Here is a 21648-nt window from a genome sequence, read left to right on the forward strand (position 1 = left end):
TCTACTGAACTGCAACAGAAAATACATCCCCAGCATAAAAAAAAAATGTTAGTAGAAAACTCAGATTATATTTACAGTGTTCAAATATTTATTTCAAACAGACAGCATCTCAAAGAGAAACAAGAAAAAAAAACATCCAGATGAAAGAGCTCATGACTGTTTTAGTTTTCTGGATTAATTTTTTATTTGAGTAACAAAATGTGAAGTGCCCTCAGCAAACTCCACACAAGTATTCCAACCTGCTGTGTCACAAGTATTTACACCACAAAGGGGTTTCCCTCAGTCCTTCCTTACACACCCAATTAATTCATCCTTGTATACATCCTTGGATTTCCATGGTTGGATGGAAGTCTCTTGGTGTCAAGTTGTCCCAAGTTCTAGTTTGTCAGTTTTAAATATTTAAAATATTTACAGAGTCCAGTATTCCAAAACTCTTAAATCCCACTGTTGGTCGTATAATGCGGAAACAGATGGAAGGGAACAGCCTTGTCTTGTTTAAGTAGAGACATGGAACAGCAGAGCTGGTGGAATCAAAAGGGGTTTGTTAGGCTGATACAGTCCTCTCTACAAGATCTCAGTGCATCCCAAATGGCACCCTATCCCCATATGGTGCATCACTTTTGACCAGGGCCCAAAGTAGTGCACCATATAAGAAATAGGATGCCATTTGAGACGTGCCCCAAAAGTTTTTGAAAGTTCCTTCTTCCTCTATGGGAAAGGCTGAAGAATGAAATTTGTTTGTACATAATCACTGTACTTAAAAACACACATTGAAATGTCTATTTTTGCCATTGTTTAATGGCTTCCATGATCCTTTCTTATGAAGAATTTTAAAAAATGAACAAAAATCATTAAAATGAAGAATAAAAGGCCACCCACGAAGTCACTCATTCTTCTTATTCATCAAACAGCAACATTTTTTCTTCAAAGTAACTCCCTACGTAAAAATAAAACTCCCCAATAAATACAAATACAGCAGAGATATAGGGTTCTGGTGTAGTCCATCCCTGAGCTCGCTCTTTTGAGAAGGACAAAAATACCAGACAGGTGTGAAAAAAGAAAAGACGTGACTTGGAAAAAGTTTGAATAGCACGTTATTCCCAAATGTTCCCAGTGTCTCCAGGAGCAAAGATCCTGCCATTCCTCTTGTTTCCTGAGGCTGAACTTGGTGTACATCCACTAATAAGAAGATGTGGTTCCTTTTCCCCACTGGAGGGGGGTGGGTTGTTACACAGAGGTGATGACAATCATGAGGTGAGGGGAGATATTGGAGATCCGGTTGAGGAGGTCAGGGGCTAGCCGGGATAAGTGGCTCTCTGAAAACTCACATGGTGGGAATATCTGCAACACATAGGCAGGCTGGAGAAGAGAGATAAAAATGGATCAGTTGAAAGACTATGCGATCTAAAGACCGCTCCAAAATGTCAAATATAACATTTAATTTGTACAGTGGGGCAAAAAGGTATTTAGTCAGCCACCAGTTGTGCAAGTTCTCCCACTTAAAAAGATGAGCCCTGTAATTTATCATAGGTACACTTCAACTATGACAGACAAAATGAGAAGAAAAACCCCCCCCCAGAAAAATCACATTGTAGGATTTTTAATGAATTTATTTGCAAATTATGGTGGAAAATAAGTATTTGGTCAATAACAAAAGTTTCTCAAGACTTTGTTATATACCCTTTGTTGGCAATGACAGAGGTCAAACGTTTTCTGTAAGTCTTCACAATATTTTCACACACTGTTGCTGTTATTTTGGCCCATTCCTCCATACAGATCTCCTCTAGAGCAGTGATGTTTTGGGGCTGTTGCTGGGCAACATGGACTTACAACTCCCTCCAAAGATTTTCTATGGTGTTGAGATCTGGAGACTGGCTAGGCCACTCCAGGACCTTGAAATGCTTCTTATGAAGCCACTCCTTCGTTGCCCGGGCGATGTGTTTGGGATCATTGTCATGCTGAAAGACCCAGCCACGTTTCATCTTCAATGCCCTTGCTGATGGAAGGAGGTTCACTCAAAATCTCACGATACATGCCCCCATTCATTCTTTCCTTTACACAGATCAGTCGTTCCTGGTCCCTTTGCAGAAAAACAGCCCCAAAGCATGATGTTTCCACCCCCATGCTCCACAGTAGTTATGGTGTTCTTTGGATGCAACTCAGCATTCTTTGTCCTCCAAACACGACGAGTTGAATTTCTAACGAAAAGTTATATTTTGGTTTCATCTGACATTCTCCCAATCTTCTTCTGGATCATCCAAATGCTCTCTAGCAAACTTCAGACAGGCCTGGACATGTACTGGCTTAAGCAGGGGGACACGTCTGGCACTGCAGGATTTGAGTCCCTGGCGGCGTAGTGTGTTACTGATGGTAGGCTTTGTTACTTTGGTCCCAGCTCTCTGCAGGTCATTCACTAGGTCCCCCCGTGTGGTTCTGGGATTTTTGCTCACCGTTCTTGTGATCATTTTGACCCCACGGGGTGAGATCTTGCGTGGAGCCCCAGATTGAGGGAGATTATCAGTGGTCTTGTATGTCTTCCATTTCCTAATAATTGCTCCCACAGTTGATTTCTTCAAACCAAGCTGCTTACCTATTGCAGATTCAGTCTTCCCAGCCTGGTGCAGGTCTACAATTTTGTTTCTGGTGTCCTTTGACAGCTCTTTGGTCTTGGCCATAGTGGAGTTTGGAGTGTGACTGTTTGAGGTTGTGGACAGGTGTCTTTTATGCTGATAACAAGTTCAAACAGGTGCCATTAATACAGGTAACGAGTGGAGGACAGAGGAGCCTCTTAAAGAAGAAGTTACAGGTCTGTGAGAGCCAGAAATCTTGCTTGTTTGTAGGTGACCAAATACTTATTTTCCACCATAATTTGCAATTAAATTAATTAAAAATCCTACAATGTGATTTTCTGGATTTTTTCCCCCTCATTTTGTCTGTCATAGTTGAAGTGTACCTATGATGAAAATTACAGGCCTCTCATCTTTTTAAGTGGGAGAACTTGCACAATTGGTGGCTGACTAAATACTTTTTTGCCCCACTGTATGTAAATGTGAAGTTATCAAAAACCAGCAGTAGCTGAATGTTTGCAAAAACAGACAGACATCTACAGTAACAAACAAGAAGACAGACTCACCTGATTGGAGCCTGGGTTGGGGACATTGATGATGCCTGCAGCCAGCTTGGCCTGCAAGTAGTTTATGAAAGCGGTCCTTAGGGCCTGGGTCTGATTCAGGACATCGTCCTGGTCCCGTCCACAAGGCAGAGCTAGCAGGAGACAGAACTCACTCTCCCCCTGCAGGAAACCCCCACATTAAAACAGATACATGTGATGTACATGAACTTGAGAATTTCTTCCTTCAAATTGAATTGGTCGCATTCACTACCAAAAGTAAGTGGACACCTGCTCGTCGAACAGCTCATTCCAAAATCATGGGCGTTAATGTGGAGTTGGTCCCCCCTTTGCTTCTATAACAGCCTCCACTCTTCAGGGAAGGCTTTTCCACTGTTGGAACATTGTTGCGGGGACTTGCTTCCATTCAGACAAGAGCATTAGTGAGGTCAGGCACTGGTGTTGGGCAATTAGGCTTGGCTTGCAGTCAGCATTCCAATTCATCCCAAAAGGTGTTTGATGGGGTTGATGTCAGGTCTCTGTGCATGCCAGTCAAGTTCTTCCACATCGATCTCAAACTATTTCTGTATGTACCTCACTTTGTGCACAGGGGCAATGTCAAACTGACCAGGAAACAGCCTTCCCCAAACTGTTGCCACAAAGTTAGAAGCACAGAATCATCTAGAATGTCACTGTAGTCAGGTTGGATGGGTCAAGTCCGAGCTCTGGACATTCCCGAGACTTGTCCCAAAGGCACTCCTTTTTGACTTGAGTGATCCTAGTGATCGCGTGTTATGAATTTGGATTACTGGGCTAAACGCGCAAACATCAAAGGTAAGTGAATATTTATAATGCTATTTCTGACTTCTGTTGACTACACAACATGGCTGATATCTGTTTGGGTTGTTTTGGTCTCTGAGCGCTGTCCACAGATTATTGCATGGTGTGCTTTTTCGGGTAAAGCTTTTTTGAAATCTGACACAGCGGTTGCATTAAGGAGAAGTGTATCTATAATTCTGTGCATAATACTTGTATCTTTTATCAATGTTTATTATGAGTATTTCTGTAAATTGAGGTAACTCTGCAAAATCACCAGATGCTTTGGAACTACTGAACATAACGCACCAATGTAAACAGATTTTTTCTTATATAAATATGAACTTTATCGAACAAAACATACATGAATTGTGTAACATGAAGTCCTATGAGTGTCATCTGATGAAGATCAAAGGTTAGTAATTCATTTCTCTTTATTTCTGCTTTTTGTGACTCCTCTCTTTGGCTGGAAAAATTGCTTTTTTTCTGTGAATTGCTTCTGACCTAACATAATCGTTTGGTTTGCTTTCGTCCTAAAGCCTTTTTGAAATCGGACAATGTGGTGGGATTAACAAGAAGAGTATCTTTAAAATGGTGTAAAATACTTGTATGTTTGAGGAACTTTAATTATGGGATTTCTGTTGTTTTGAATTTGGCGCCTTGCACTGTCACTGGCTGTTGTCCTGTTCGCGGGATCTCAGCCCAAAGAGGTTTTAAGCATGAAACATCTCTGCCTTATTTTTCCCAGGAGAGTTCTTTATTCCTGTCTGTGCAATGTACTGAGAACCCAGCTGGCTGTATGGACAGGGACAGTATATCAGGAGAGAGCCATGATTCCGTAAATCAGGGTGTTACTTTATTGTCCAGGGACTGAACATAAGCGAGTAATATATTTGGAAGCGGTGTGAACAAATGCTCCAATTCAGGAATGTTAGTGCCGCTCTAATATCCAAAAGTTATTTCCGGCTGTATGTAATAGTGCAAAGGACGTTCTGAGCTAATAATGTGAGAAATAACACACACAAAAAAAAATGTACACTAAAGTTGCTTATGAGCCATGAACAGGGCGACCATGTCTATCGGCGCCATCTCGCCAGTCCTTAATGATTGGACCATTACTTTAGTTACCGAGTGACTATAGTTTAGTGACTAGGTTAGTGAAAAGTGCTCCTCATCAAGTAGCATCCACTCAATTGCTGTTTGCATCCACTTACACTGGGCCAAGTTAAGACAATTTAGGATGGACTCATCCTCATGATAGGGAAAATAACTTACCGTCATTCTTCTAGCCACACCATCCAGTTGTGATGCCTCAAGTCTCATTCTCTGGACGATCCGAAGCAGCGCTCCTCCCTCTGGTAAGGGCAGCGATCGTAGAGCCAATGCTTTGTTGCCACAGACAAAATGCAACTGGACAGCAGCTTGGTCATTCTTCAGTGCTAGCAGCCCTTGCCACACTATCGGGTACTTCTGCTCAAACAGAAAATAAAACAGTGATGCAAAATGCTATTTATTTTTGTAAATATTTAAAATAATATAAAAATAAATAAAAAAATTGTGAATAGTTTACCTACACTAAACTTTGTCCTGTCCACTTTGCCCAAAGCTCTTGCCCATACCTCTCTGATCCTGTTCAGTTGTCGTTCTGGTTTTACTGTCTCTAATTTACTGTCTGTTCCCCATTTCCATAATTCCTTAAGTGACTCACCGTGAGCAGCTGCACCATGTTGACAGGTTGGTGTCCAACTTGTTTCACCTTGCCATCAGCTTGTGACTGGCTGGGGTCTGTACCCTGAGGCCCAGAAGAGTGATTTTAGTATAAACAAGTTGTTTTTCCAAACATCATTCAAGACACTACCCCATGATCATTATCAAATTGTGCAGAGATACAGTACACTGAATAGTATTTAACTCACTAAGGCAGAAGTGATGTTGATAGGTGCCTGGTTGACCCCAAAAGAAGTCTCTGGGATCTGGGAATGGACGGCCCGGGTGTTGCTGTACATTCCTGGATACTCTGAGAAGGAAGCTCCGGTCCCTGATGGCAGCAACTGCACCCTTTGTGGGGACGCCATGGCGGCCATAGATGGCCGAATCCCCATCATCCCATCCTTCAGAGGAGAGTGTGGGCTCTTGACCTCCTGTGGCTTTGTGCCATCCTTCTCAGAAACACCTTTAGTCAGCAGATGTGCCCTGGGGGACAGGGACGATGTGATATTGGTAGATGTTGAAGAGGGTGGGACAGTCTCTTGGATGTGTCCCTGGTGTGGTTCTGAGGCAGAGCGCTCTCCCTGCGGGTGGTGCATGAGCACACGCATGTCCCTGGGTGACATGTACGGGTCCAGCTGTAGCCCGCTACGTAGAGCTCCGCGAGGATCCACCTGCATAGTCTCTGGTTTCAGCTGGGTGGCAGATGGTCTCCCTGTGGCCTGATGGAAGCGTCTGGCATCCTCTTGCTCTCCCTCGTGGCCCCTTACATTCCCAGGGTTAACCTTGAGGACCATGTCTCTGCCTACCGCCTGGGGCGAGGTGGGACGTTGCTGGAGAGGACCAGACCAGGGAGAGGCAAGAGGGTCTCCATGCATCCCGAAACTCATCACAGAGAGGGGTGGTGTGTTCACCCTGACCTCTCCTTGGACAAGGTGCCCCATGGGGATTGCTTGGGAGACACGATGGGGTGACATCCTGCCAATGCCACTGTGAGGTTGCATGATGACAGACTGCTCAGGGTGGTGGACACTGGTGACATACTGCTGCATGGTGGGAAGGCCAGAGGGCAGCATCCCAGGGAGGCCTTTCGGAGAGGAGCCGCCAATGGGAGAGGACACTTTAGTGAACGGAGAGTGTGGGTGGCCTGACTTGCGAGGAGAACGGGGCTCCTGTTTGACCCCACTGAGATGTGATGGAGTTCTGTCAGTGGCCGAGCCGGAAACAAAGCCTACGTGGTTGCCAGCCGGAGAGGGCAAGTGGGGGCTCATTGCAGGACTTATGGCAGAGTTCCAAGATGGTTTACCCCCATCAGCAGTCATAGCATCAGCCCCATCCACTTTTTTTGGATGCTTCAATAACATTGTGAACTCTGGATGATGGTAACCCATCACTTGTGGACTACTAACCGTCTGCTGGAGCCTCTTCACAACTCCTTGAGGCCCTGATGGGTAGGGAGATTCTAACTTATCCATACCAGTGTTGTCTTGTTTAATAGCGGACACAGGTTGTTGCGTCTTAGGATGCCCATGGTCTGTCTGTATTTGAGGACACTTTGGAGTGTTTGACTGGGAGTGGGTATACATCTCTTGTTTTATTTGGGGCATGGACACAAGCTGCTGAGATTCCATGTCAACTGCAGTAGCTGGTGGGATCTGGCTGATTTTGGCACTTATCCTCTGCGGTCCCTCCTTGATCTGCCCTGAGTGACTCAGCACCACCACTCCCTCTGAGGTATTCACCCTTAGACCTGGGATAGAGCCCGTACCCAGACCGGAGCTCTCAACCAAGTACCTCCCAGCACTTCCACCCTCCTCACCAACTGATGGTCCATGGTACAAACCACTGTCCCTGTCCTCCATGCTGGGCGGCCTGTATGCCTGCTTGGGAAGTGGCATGTCCACACAGGGATTTCTGTCAACCGACATATTAACTTTCTCCATGTCGGGTGGATTGCAAACACGACTGATAACAGACGTGGCAGTGGAGGCGATAACAGAAATCACAGACTTCGACTCAGGGGATGGTAGTGAGGCTGGGGGCCGGACTACAGGCTGAGCTGGATGAGATGGCAGCCTGTTGTCATTTAGAGGGGCCTTACTAGGTACAACAACCAATGGAGTATTACTATCAGAAGGGTGTGGAGGATCCCTAAGGGACGAGGTGCCCAGATTGGAAGGAACAGTACTACTGACTGGGAGTGAAACATTTTTGTGCTTCATGAGAATCCTACGCAAGTCACTGATGTTGTGATCAGTCTCCATGTGCTCAGTGTCAAGGGGAAGTCCTGGGTTCTCTACGGGAGCTGCTGATGCTCTCGGAGAGGAAGGGACAACTGCATCCTTGGACTGGTTGAGCCAATCTGGTGGGGAAATTGGGATCCTGCTTGGCTGTGTGGTTCTGATGTTTGGCCGGGTTGGGGGTGGAGAAAGTGAGGGTGAGATACACTCCGGTGGTGGTGGTTGTGTATGAGGCTTGGTGAGAGTGGGACTTTTGGTTGTGGGGCAGACAGGTTTCAGATGTTTAGGTGGAGGTTGCTCTGCAGGGGCTGGAGGCAACTTTGATTCTTTAGGCATGTCTGTAGCCTTGGGAGCCAAATGCACGGTTTCAGGCTTCCAAGAGGTGGCTGTAATGACACCAGCAACTGTAGATGAGGGAATAGTTTCTGGAACAGGCTGTTCGTTGGAGGGTGTGCTGTCTGATGTGATAACAGAGGTGTTCTCCGTTTCTGATGAACTTTCTTTTACAACATCCTTTTTGTTAGACTTTTGGCTCTTAGACCGCTTCGGTGTTTTAGCTCTGCCCTTAGCACCTTTCCTGGGTGTGGTTGGGAAAAAGGACTCCCCCTGAACAGGAGATATGTTAGTCACAGGTTCAGCTCGCTTGGTCGGCTGGATGAAGGTTGGAATCTCTAGATCTGAATCCACAACAGCACTATTTACCGGCTCTTGAGGCAGAGGGACGGCTATATCCTCACCCATAATGGAATCAATTGCAGCAGCAAGTTCATACTCACTAGCAGGATTGGCTGGTTTGTCTTCCTCAGTCTCAATTTTTAATTCTGCAGGTGGTTGGGCAGGTGGAGTGGGTGGCTCAGCTGGGAGGGTTGGGTCTGTCAGTTTAGCAATGTTCTCCACAGCTTGCTCCAGCTCCTGTTCCTGTTGTAGCAAAGTTTTAGGATCTATTGGAGGCTTATTCTCTGATGTCACCCCATCTTTATCCTCGTTGCTAGAACTCACATCTTGTCCTGGACTAGACTCTAATAATAATGGGTCATTAGTAGGTTCGCCTGGTTTAGTCTTTTTAGAAGAATCATCCTGATTTCCGGGTTCTTCATCCCCCATTTGAAGTAAATCTTTCACCTCAGTGACATTTAGTCTGATCTTGAGGTTCTTGAGGACAGGAGATTTTGGAATCCGTGTCAAGCGTGGGGCTTTTCCTCTCCCACTCTTCTCCAAAACAGGCTGTTCTTCCATGACTGGAGGTTCAATCTCTTTCTCACCTAATTTAGTTCCACTGGCTTTCTCGTCAATCGGGTCAATTTTCTGCCCGTCTTGATCTCTTGATTTCTCTGTTCCTAGTTGTTGCTTGACATTCTCCTCTTTTTTTGTCACAACTGGCACCACAGAATCTTCTTGACATGAGACAGTGGAATCTGGCATGGCCAAATTGTCCTCCTCTGTAAAATCTATCGGTTGAGCAACATCTTCAGGGGGCTCAGTTTTTCCCCCCGTCCTACTGGATCCAGTCACTGTGGGCGTGGGTAACTGACTTGCCAACACTTTATGACCATGAGGAGAATGTCTGCCTTTTGACACTTTTGAGATTCTTTCACTACTCTCTGATTCATTGGAGTCCATATCCTTGGTCTCCATTTTTGATCTATCCCCTTTAGCTGTTAACATGTCCTCTCCTTTTTGACGATTCTTAGGAGGACGTCCCCGCCTTGAGGTGATAGGTACAAGTGAATCCTGTTCTAATGGTTGCTGAGGGGCTGCTTCTTTGTCTTTGTCTCCACCTCGCTTTCGTGCAGAACGTGGTGACTCAGTTACATCCTTTCCAGCCCCCTTAGTGGCATCTTCCTCAACTGGGGTGGCATATACAGATTTCACATTTCTACGTCTTGCTCTTCCAACATATATACTTTGCTCTGTGCCATGCTCGGGGTCTGCACCATGGATGGGAGACTTGCCTGTGGATTTGGAATCCAAGCTTCCCTTCAAAGACTCCGCTCTAGGGGATGATGCACGCTTTGTGCGTTCACTCTTGCGTGTAAGTGGTTTCTCTGAACTATTTGCTGAAACCAAAGGAGTCAGTGGGACTTGAGTAGGAGACTTACTCTTTTTGTTCTTGGACTTCTGTGTTGAAATTGACTCATCCCTGGTTTCATTATCAACAAGCACCTGTATCTGATTAAGATCAAGTTTCTTTTCCACCTCTGTATGAGCGTCTGTATCTTCAGTGTTGGTATCCTCTTTTGACATCTCATCAACAAGGTTAGGTGGTGTGGAACTTTTCAATTCAGGTGGTAATTCAGGAGGTGCCAGCTCAAGCTCAGAATGATGACTCAATAACGTTTTATGAATATGGCAATCACTGTTGGAAGACTGCTCAGGGGTCAATGTTTTAATATCCTGAGCTATATCTTTAGATTTCTCTTCACTAGGGAATCTTTTAACTTTTCTCACCAAACGAATGGGCTCGGGGGCTACTAAATTAACAGAAGCAGGGGGAGACATCGAACGGGGAGACATTTGCGGGTGTCGAGGGAGCTGTTCATTTTTTATGTTTTCTTCTTTAGTCAAAGGTTCTAGAGCAGCTGGCTCTAGGGATGGAGTAAACATGACACGTGTTTCCACTGGTGGAGACATCTCTTTGGGTGGAGATATCTGCTTGGGTGGAGACATCTGCTTGGGTGGAAGCGGTGGAGACATCTGCTTGGGTGGAAGCGGTGGAGACATCTGCTTGGGTCGAGACATCTCCTTGGGCATAAGTGGGGGCTGGGAAATCATGTCCTCAGCTGGGCTAATAGGTTTAATCTCTGGATCCTTGACAGGTTCTGAGGTTTTAGGTAACTGCAGAGGTTGCTGTTCTGCCTCAGGTGACTTCTCCACCCTATTGTCATCTATGGAATCTGCCTTTTTCACATCCGGTAGCGGTTGGTCTTTCTGCTGTTGAAGCCGTGTGAACTCCAAAAAGCGGCTATGGAAGAGGACAACTGGTTCTGCGTCAGGCTGCCCGTCTGTCAGGCCTTGCTGACCAGTTTGCTGACCCTGACTCTGCTCAGGGTCCTCATGTTTTCGCTCAAGGTGCTGAAGACGTCTTGAGTCCTGCTCAAATATCGAGCTGTGAAGGAAACGTGAGGCAAACAGTTCCCTGCGTTCATGTTCCTCTGGCTTGGGTTTGGGCTCTTCCTTCCGGTCATCTAGTTTGTCTTCAGACCCACTACTGCGAATTTTCTTCTTCTTCATGTACCAAGAGGGTGTAGGTCGAGGTGCTGACTCAACCTTTTCAGTATCTTTCCTACTGCGTAAACCAGCAAAGTGTGAATCATAGTCCAAGAAAGACCAGTTGTCCTCCCTAGAAGAGGACAGAGACTTTGCTCGCTCTAGCAGGGCCTTGGTATCTGGTGTGATGGTTTGGTCAAGTGCAAAGGAGTAGAACTTCATCCGTTCCAAGGTGGCAAGCTTAGGGTCTGAAAATCTGTCCACTCTCTGCCTGTCAGACAAAGGTACCGAAGTGGAGGGCATAGGAGAGTGTGGTTTGTTCTCTCTATCCTCCTCAGAATCGGACCGTACTTCCCCAGGCTCCAAATCATGCACAATTCCATACTCCAAACGCTTGCGATGGTGTGGATTTTTTGCAATGCCTCTTGAGAAGTTTAAGTCGGGTAAAAAATCTTGCTTGACTCTGCTTTCCCAACGTTTTTCCCGCTCTTCCTCACTAATTTGTAAAGGAGTGTTTGACTTGGACATTTGCATTGTATGTGTCCTTTTGACTGCCAGCTCCAGGTCGGGGTGGCTTTTATCCTCAGTTTTAACCTCCCTGAGGTGTGAAGATACCGCAAAGTCCTCTTCAGCATGATGAGAAAAGTGTTGCAAGCCTCGAGATGCAGTGTTGTTCCACTCAGGATCTTCAGCACGACAAGAGAAGTGTTGCAAGCCTGGAGATGCAGTGTTGTTCCACTCAGGATCTTCACTCTTTTGCCGGAAGCTCCTGTAGACACGGTCCCCTCTCTTGGCACTAATATCTGCATCAAATTGCTCTAGTTTCTTGAGTTTATGAGATGGGAAATTATCTGTGACGTCTTGAGGTGGCTTGCCCACTTCATGTACCAGACTGCGGTGTTCAAGATCCTCCCTTTCTAAGTCTTGTGGACTTCCTGGTTTTTCTTGTTTGTCTGGCTCTTGGAGCTGTTGGTGAAGTCTCCTCTGCTCCATCTGTTTGCGGTAACTCTGGGAGAGGTCAATATCCAGAGGCTCTTCCTTGACACCCTTGTCATTGTCCTGTGCACCATATTTGAAGGGGCTTGGTGGATCTTGATCTCTTGCATTATCCTGATCCATGTTCCCATCGTGGGAGAACCTTCTAGACATGCTGTGGCGTTTTGAGTCTATAGGGTCCATGCTCCCCTCGGGCAGCGCTTCCTGTCCTCTCATTACAGGATCCTGACTACCAGGAAACACCAGCCTCTCCATTTTGGATCTTGAATCCCTCCGCTGGGAGTCTTTTTGTTGAGCCTTATTGTCGCCATCCGTCTCCTTTGAAAAGGCAGTGCTTGCTCCAAAGTCTGGGGGTTGACTCCCATCCTCCAGCCTTCTCCTCTTCTGCCGAATGGTCCTCCCACTGGCATCTCCAAAGCGCCTCTTTCTCGCAGCCAGCCGATCAGAATCCAGTGATGGATCTTTCCCATCATTTCCAGTGTCAGACTTTTGGTGTTTCTTGGATCGTGTTTTAACATCCTTGTCTGCGATTTCACCTTTCACTGACTCAAGTCTCTCACTTTTTACAGGCTCATGGCGAGAGGTTGACGCTGTCGGATCTGAAGGAGGAGGGTCATTGTCACCTTTATACATCTGTCTCTCAAGACTGTCTTGGTCCAACACCTTTCCCCTTCCAGAGCCTCCATCCAGGCTGGGATCTAGCTTGGTCTCAGATGGTGGGATGCCGGGAGATTGCACCTTTCCTTTCCTTGATTTACTCTTCTCCCCTTTTTCTTTGTCACCTTTCTCCTTTCGTCTTCCCCGCTTGCTTTTCTCAGTCCCAGCTCCACGCTCAGGTTCAACCAAGTGGGCGTCTTTTTCCAACCTCTCACTCTTAGAGCTGGCTCCATGTTCCAATGGAGGAGCCTTGTCAGCCTTGTCAAAGCGTGGTGGTGAGAGTGAGCTGCAACTACCACTTCGCTCAGAGGACTGGCTGTAGACCTGTCGCTCTGGGTCTCTGGGAGCACGCTCAGATGGTGAAGGGGAGGCAGAAGGGGTGATCGGGCGCCGTGGATGAGACGGGCTCCACCTGACTCGGTCTGCCTCAAAGCGCTCCCGCTCCCTTTCTCGCTCCCTCTGGATGTATGTGTATTTCCGAATGTCCTGCTCAAAAGGATCTCGATAATCCCTGAACTCCCGAGGGTCCTCATGATAGCGTGGGTCAAAGTGTTCTCCCTGGTAATGCTCCAACTCCGAATACCGCTCACGGCTGCGGGCGGGGTAGTCTCTGTGAGGGTCTTCAGGGTAAATGGTGCCAGGGGTGCGTACATTCTCAAAGTAAGCTCTTTCTGCTGAGAACTCATGGTATGGAGGTCTTGGTCGTTCCTCCCTGTAAAGCAGGGGGTTATGGAATAGGAGGGGGGGGAATGAAGTGAGAACCAATAAGTACACCAGAAAACAAGTAATTCAAAGTATTCCCTCCATTCATCTCACATTACAAATGTGAACCTTACCTTCTTTCAGTTGGAATTTCATAGAAGTCTCTAATGTCTTGCCCCGAGGCTTGCATAGAGCGATAAAAGGCCATCTGACTCTCTTGGCTGGCAAAATCCACCTGCAAATAAACAAATTAGCTCCCTTCATCTGATTTACTGTTAAAATGTCAGTCACTGATTGATTAATGAAACATATTTATTCATACTTTTATTTTGTTGCCGCCAATCTTCCAGCCTTTGGTCTCCCTGACAGCTGCCTGTGCAAAATCTGTGTTGTTATACAAGATGAGAGCCATCCCCTTCAACCTGTCAAACACCACCTAAAAGAAGAAAAGCAGAAATCTTGTTGAGAACAACTTCTCTAATATAGTACCAAAAATGTCAGGGATTCAAAGAACATTGGGGAGGGAAAAAAAGGGTAGACCTTGACTACATGTCCATAGCGGCAGAAGTGGCGTGTGAGATATTGCTCTGTGATGTTGGAAGCCAAACCGTCCAGCCAAACACATGTTGTGGGCATACTCTTTCCAAAACCCAGCTGCAAAGGAGACCGAAAACACAGGATGTAAAAACATTGGCAATAATAATTGCAGAGGGTAGTTCTGTATCACTGAACTCAATTCCTTTTGTACCAACATGGATAACTAGAGGTAAGGGCAATATAGATTTATGAATAATACCTTGAGCCGGTTGCTCCCTAAATACTCTCCATCCATCTTCTTTATAGCTTTGCAGACACTGGCAATATCAGAATACTGCACAAAGGCGTATTGAGGAATACCATTGACTTTTTTAATGTCAATATCCTGTATGAGGGATGACAAAATTAATAAATATTGTAAAAAAAAATTTTTTTAGAAGAGATATTTAACTTGCACAACCCATCAGTGTGCAGTAACATACATACCACAATCTCTCCAAAGCGCTGGAAGATATCAAGGAGCTGTTGGTAACTGGTGGTCTTCTCCAAGTTGCCGATAAACAGGGTCCTTGTGGCCTTGGGGTGGAATTCATCAATCCGTCCATCTAATGGCCTGAATTCATTCTCGCTCTCAGTTTCTGAGGGAAAGACTTCTATTACAATCACTTAACAAGACAATAGAAGTACACTCAACAGTATGTGAATGACCGCTCATTACAACTCCATTAGGATTTAAGGCCCAAGCTCAAATAATGAAAGAATTACAGATGTTACATTACGACACTAAAAAGTTTCATACCAGGGCCGTTCCAGACAGAAACCTCGATCATCATGCCGAAAAAAAGCTTTCCTTTGGAGACGTTGAGGGCTTTCTCTTGGTCTTCCTGCTGCCTGAAGAACACCAGACCATATCGGTCCTCTGAGGCCCCGTGGATCTGCACAGATGTCACTTTCCCATGTTTCTTGAACTCATGGAACAGTCCATCTTTCAAACTTGTGTCTGGCAGGGGAAATTGACAGTTAATTGATGCTTGATATGGGTCATACAGCTGCATCGTGAGGGACAAAATAAAATGTTAGGTCAAGGTGGAGAATGGGGGGGGGGGGGGGGGTGCTTTGATTAGCTACCTCTACAGCTGAACATGTAGTCACAAATGGCAGAGGATTACGATATTTATTGGTGACCCCCTTTAGGATGTCAAGGTGCACAGTCCAGACAGACTGCATGTTTATGAGTATGCTGCTAGGTATTGGTAATTGGTACTCACCTGTGGAACGCACTGGTAGGTTCTGGACCCTGATGCCAAAGCTTCTGCGTGGCTCATCACCTTCCATCACCATGGAACAGGGCTGAGAGGGAGGTGCATGTGTAGCAGAGGACTGAACAGAGCGTGCACGAGACCCTTCACTTGAACTGCTGTTTGAATCGCTGCTGCCAAACGGACAAATGTGAGGAAAGAGAGGGGGTAATGTTCAGAGGGTCTTCAGATAACTTGACTAAATAAAGGGTACATTTTATGCATCTCAAGTCAGCGATATTCTCTCCATAATCCTAGAGTCAAGCAGGATATTTTACAACTGGATAAGTGGAATATGTTCCCTTATCTTGCTACATTCTCTAGAACATAGGCTAATTGACTGAAGTGCTCCATCCATACAAACAATAACATCCACACCATCACAAAAGCACATCCTACCTGCCACTGCCAGTGCTGCTGGTGCTGCTGACCGAATCAGAGCTAGAGGACCTACTGCGGGACCTAGAGCACGGACCTCTTTCAGGGGAGAGGGGGGCTCTTTTGGGGGAATGGGGGGCTTTGGGTGTTTGTCCCGTGGTCCTTTGCGGGGAGGGGTGTCGAGACTGTGAGGAATGAGATGATCGACTGCGGCGGTGATGGTAAGTCCTGTCAACACGACGCCCCTGTCATCTCGATAGGGGTCGCGGCGTGCAGCACTAGACAAGGTGAAGGGATCTCCTCGGATCCTGGACTCAAAATGAGGCTCTGGGGTTTCAAAGCTCCCACCCATTGCACTGCTACTTCCAGGGCCAGGGCTAACTCCAGCTGCAAACATGGTGCGATCACGGTAATAGTCTGCGTTGTAGTGGCGCTGTCTATCAAAAGTGCCAGTGCGCTCATGGTGTCCATAGGGGCTGTGATCATATGCACGCTCCCGGGTCTCTGAGCTGGTGGAAGACACAGGCAAAGGATGGATGGATAGGGGAGAGAGACAGAGTAGATAGAGAGGGCGAGTGTTAGTGTTAGTGTGACTCCAAAAATACTGATTAGTTCCAACACACAATGAAGTTTAAAATATGCAGTGCACTGTTAAAATGTCAACTTAAATACACACAAACAGGGACCCCGCTGAGCACGGGTCTATGAAGATACAGGCCAATCATTTGCGATTCCAGTAGAAGCAATAGAATACACGAGGGGCATTTGGTCAATTCAAACTTATTTCATTTCAAACTACGCATTTCTCTAGTATAGGCTACTTATCGTAATGAAATTCCTGCGATAACTGATTGGTGTCGATAACTTTCTATTTATCGTCCCAGCTCTAGCATAGAGTAAGGTAACCCTTGGATAGGTTTAGTTTCATAAGGGCCATGCTTGAGACTCAAAAATGCATGAACACACATTGTGAGAATTTCTTTGTTGGCCAAACGTAACACAACCACATCTGTGAAACTATTGAACTCCATCGTTTGCATTTATTCTAATTATCTAGAAGCTGTGTCATATCACATTTGTCAGAGTGAGCAAGTGAGTTCATACTGAGATCAAATACAATTTCTGAATTAAGTAAGAACAGTGGGTCTTGGCAGTTGAGGGAAATCCTGGTGGACCTGCTAGATATTAACTAGTCTATATTAAGCCACCTAGTAACTAAGAGAAAAAGCAAGAAAGGGAGAGAGACAGAAAAAGTGACAGAAAAGAAAGAGAGCAAGGAAGAGAAAGAAAACATGCCCTCTGGCCCAAGCAACTGCATATTTTCTCTCTAAAAGCTTTAACAATTAGTGCAGGAGACGAGGAAAAGAGACGCAGTGGGCAGGACAATACCAACCTTTTCCAAAAGCAGTAACCGAACCTATAATCCCAAATACAATCTAGGTCGTCAGAATTGTGTGAGCCGGAATAAAAAGCAAAAATTCATTTGGATTAAAAAATTAAAAACTTGAGCAAAAAGGTTATTTTGTCTTCATGTGTATAGAGTCTGATGTTCGAGTAGAACACTGGGTAGGGTAGGCATCTTAGGTATAATCCACCATCTCTTAATCTCTTCGTTTGATGTAAAAAGAAAGAAAACAACCAAAGATATGGATTTTATGACAACGATTGATACAGGTTTAATTTGAAAAAAAAAAAAAAAAAAAAAAAAAACATGAGTCACACTTAAGGGCATAGCGGTGCATTTCAAAAGTGACACTAGAGACAGGATAGACTGAAAACATATCCAACTTGCTAGAAAAAAGGAACAAGTCTGAGTTGTCTGCATATTACTGTCCAAAATAGAGCTCTGTATTATTCCTCTTCAAAACTAGCAGTCCAGTTTGCATACCCTCCAGTAAAAAAAAACAGTATCTTCTCTCACCATAATGCACGGAATAATCCTAGTCCACTGCAACGTAATTAATTCCTTAAAATAGCACTATTACATATCCCAGGGGGAAAATAGACAGTCTACTCCCATCACTGTGTAGATGACATCTTCAGGCTTCATTGGGTTTTCTTTGAAAATGCAGACATTTCTGTTCTTTGTTAGTAACCCCAAATACTGATGCTGAGAGGATATACAGCTAAATCCACACTGAAGCAGAGTAATCCAACAAAAGAAGTGCGGTTACACCTGTGTACATCCTATACCCAACATCCTTACATCCAATGTGGGGGTTACTTCCATGAGGCAGGTACATCCATAATGCATCTCTTCAGTTGTCTTCATGGCCATCTCTCTCTGAAAAATATTCCAATGGAATTTCTTGATAGGTGTTCTGTTACTCCTCAGTTTCTCTTTAGTTCCTTTTGATATAAATTCCATACTAAATTACAATTATACCCTGTAAAATGTAAATTCCCTTGTCTGAAAATGATCAACTAGCTGTGAATGATGTATTGATGGGGCCCTGTGATGACAACTAGTCAACTTACATCCTTACGATGGCAACTTACATCCCTTGGTCCATGATGTTATTTAAATCCAGACGAATAGCAGATATCCTTGGTTTGGAGACTTCCAGAAAAATGCTCTCTGCCCAGCAGTGGAAAGGTGGTGAGGAAAAAACGACAATCCTCCCTGTCTTCTCTGATGAATAGTCCATAGGTGAATAAACCTGCCTGAATATAATTCTCAAGAAAATATAGGGGTATTTAATCCATCCAGGCACCGATTTACTTCCAAAGAACGACGATCCCAGGTAAATCTCGGTTAGAATCCATGGTTTGTAAAATAAAAATATCCGAAAACACACCAGGATAAAATCCAACAAATGTGATATATCCAAACTCACCAGGATATTCCCCACAGGTGTAATATCCAACGTGAAAGCAGGATACGTCTCACATAATAAATCCAAAATTTTGAATAATACTTCATACATCCATACCTCTTTAATGACCAATAGATTAGCATAAACAATTAACTTAGATCCAGCAAAAAAAGGCCAGGTCTGTGCAGATGGTAAAGGGATTGTTCCCTAGGTTACCTTTATGTAAAACTGTAAGGAATCTATTGCCCTTGATTTATTAATAACCCAACAATGAAATTATGTTATTGCGGGATAAAATATATATATATTTTTACTGACACCACGATCCCCCAGTACTTCAGAGGGAGACTATGTCCACTTACCAGTCTCTTATCCGTTCATACCGCCCCTCTCTGGTGTGGAGGGACACTGGGGGGCCAAACACTGGACCCACTGCCCCCCTAGAGAATCCTGAAACATCCCGCCCGTGACTGCTCGAAGGGGGGTTGTCATCAAGGCCCCGAACAGCACTAGGGACAGACCCAGGTTCGTTGTAGTCAGTGCGCAGGTCTCTGTCCCCCATCTTGTTGACAGCATTGTGAGCCTTCTGTGCACTTTTGATATCCACAAAATCCACAAAGGCTGCCACGCCACCCTCCGACCCTCGCTTCCGCAGGACCTTGACGCTCTCAACACGTCCATAGCTGAGGAGCAAGAACAAAGAGAGAAAATATGTCACACTATTGAGATACTATGTACGCGTCCATTCAGACTTATGATAAGCACAATAATATAATAGCTAGCCTAGTAGCTAGATTTTTAAACAGCAAAGAAAGCACAGGAGCCCGATTTTGCCTGGCAGCCAATTAGTCAAATTAGCATTAAAGGGAAAATCCACTCATTAAATATATATGTGTGTGTGTGTGATATTAAACTTTCAAGAAGCAGAGTCACCGGCATGATGATGTGGCCGGTGACACTTTACTTATTTAAAGTCCAATATCTTGAAAACTTGACTGCTGATATGCAAAGCATTGGGACTATCAACAGTGGACTAAGAAAAAACCCCACCAAACAATACTTTTGAGTGGACTTTCCCTTTAAAAATGGAGGCCCAAGCATTTTGGCGCCTTTGTGTAGTGAACTTTAAAAAAAGAAAATGACTTCTCAACTTAAAGTTGTTCTATTCCTTTACTAAATCATCTTACATAGAATATGAGGGTCAGTGGAACCTGTTGATTACATTTATGCTTTAATAGGAATCTAATATTAGTGTGAAAATAGGGTGTTCTGCTGTTATTTTGGTGTCATTGAAAAAATGCCAAGAACTCAAATGTTGGTTCTTCAAGAGTTGCACTTTCACTGAAACACTAGATCCATGTGTTGGTGTACACAGTGCTCATGTTCACTGAATCTGGCATTTGGCTGAAAGCCAGTTCAAAGAACCTAACGTTAGGCTCAAAGTAGTTCATTACGATGTAAATAGTTTAAAATAACGTATCATCCGCAAGAAAGTAGCTACCTCCTTGCCACTTTAAAGCATTAGAGTATTGAGGGATCCAATAACGTTACCTGGCACACGCTTAAGGATCGAGCAGAGATTGATGATTATGGTAGCCACTTTTCGGACAATATGAACCGCTAAACATTGCAGTTAAGGCGTGATGAATTATGCAGTAAACGAGCGATAGAATCAAGAAGCCCACATGTTACACGTTGGCTTTCATCGTGTTAGCACGTTGATGAACTCGCCGCCAGGCAATCAAACCAGATATCGTCCGCTAGGTAAATATGGCAGCTAACGAAGCTAGCAGTAGCATCGGAGGAACGTGGAGAAACCATGCATTTAGCGATAAAGTTAGATGACTTTGCATTATTCAGTAATCCGACTAATGATTAACACATAGCCCCTACTAAACATAACTAGTAGATGTGTTACCACATCCTTCAATCATGAAATTGGCTACCTAACTAGTATATTCGCTATATTTCTGCTAGCTTGCTGAACTAGTTACCAAGGCATTAACTGATGTAGCTAGCGACGTCGTTAACGTATATCAAGTGAGCAAACGACAAAATGGTAGCTAGTTAGCTGACAAGCTAGCATTCAGTGGCATTTCAGCTTGCTCGATTCCAATAAATTGTGAAATTCTGGTATGTTGTGTGTTTGTTAAAAAATATCACGGGGAAAAAAATCTTAAACAACAGAGACCATTTGGTGTTGTATCTTGAAGATGGCTAACGTTAGCTAGCTCAGATAGCTAGCTATTGGACACAGAGCGCGCTGCCTCTCCTCTTGCGTAACTTACCGTTTAAAATGTTCGACAATTTTCTCCTCTCGAACATGTTCGGGTAAATTTCCCACCCAAAGGTGCCTGGTTTCCCGAACCATCATGTACGTTACTTTCCCCCTTCATACACATATGCTCTAGCAAGTTTTGATCTCCACCGGTCGGGAAGTCCGCCTTACAAAATGAACGACGAGTGATTCCGTGTAATTTTTTTTATTTTTTATCTTGGCCTAGTAAGCTCGGTTCCAATGCCTCCGAATGTGTGTGTGTGTGTTCTTCCCTGTGACGACGGCTTCGTTTCTCATGATTTGCGCGCTCCCGAGATCATGCGACAGCTATTCGAGAGCAATTTTCCGTGCTTTTTACATTTCAGAATAATGTAGCAGTCCTTTGACTTTGCATTATAAAACACATCTATGCAGCATCAGAGGTTGTAATTAATCGAGAAGTCATCCTGACTTCGTTACTATGTTGCCTGAGGATGATCTGTGATTATATGCTCCCTAAAATGGCTTATTCCAAGGCAACCCTGTGCTGACAAGGTATGGCACGATCTTTGCCTGCAGTGAATTGACAGGATAATCGTAATTCTTCCCAAATCAAAGAGCCTTTATTTGTATAATTGCTTTGTGAATATTCTATTTAAATGGAGGTTGGTTAAGCAAGTAATCTTTGTAGGTCTAAATCATGGAGGTTTTAATGACACCTCTTCAGTGTGTGCTCTAATATTGCATAGCACACCATGTCCACCCCTATCATTGTTTATGTTCTCAGAACTATACAGCCCCTGGGTTTATTCCCCTTGCATAGATCCTGTTTTCCTTGCATATGCCTATAATTTATTTCATTATTGAATTAGCATGTGTGTTGTGTTCCCTTGAGGAAATTATGCATGAAGCCATACAAAGAACATGC

General features: G+C 44.7%; 1 protein-coding gene across 1 annotated transcript; it reads right to left on the bottom strand.

Moving 5' to 3' along the window:
- Window positions 1-65: 65 nt before the first annotated feature.
- On the bottom strand, window positions 66-21216 carry LOC135541554 (msx2-interacting protein-like). The gene is given in 16 exon segments (XM_064967858.1): window positions 66-1359; window positions 3134-3292; window positions 5201-5395; window positions 5634-5717; window positions 5842-13444; window positions 13569-13669; window positions 13757-13870; window positions 13975-14088; window positions 14231-14356; window positions 14458-14609; window positions 14771-14971; window positions 15240-15403; window positions 15669-15894; window positions 15897-16156; window positions 18826-19146; window positions 20752-21216. Coding segments are annotated over 16 exon segments (10038 nt in total). The 5' UTR covers window positions 20838-21216; the 3' UTR covers window positions 66-1227.
- Window positions 21217-21648: the final 432 nt, after the last annotated feature.

The sequence above is a fragment of the Oncorhynchus masou genome, chromosome 6, assembly GCF_036934945.1.
Source record: "Oncorhynchus masou masou isolate Uvic2021 chromosome 6, UVic_Omas_1.1, whole genome shotgun sequence".
Classification (NCBI taxonomy): Eukaryota; Metazoa; Chordata; class Actinopteri; order Salmoniformes; family Salmonidae; genus Oncorhynchus; species Oncorhynchus masou.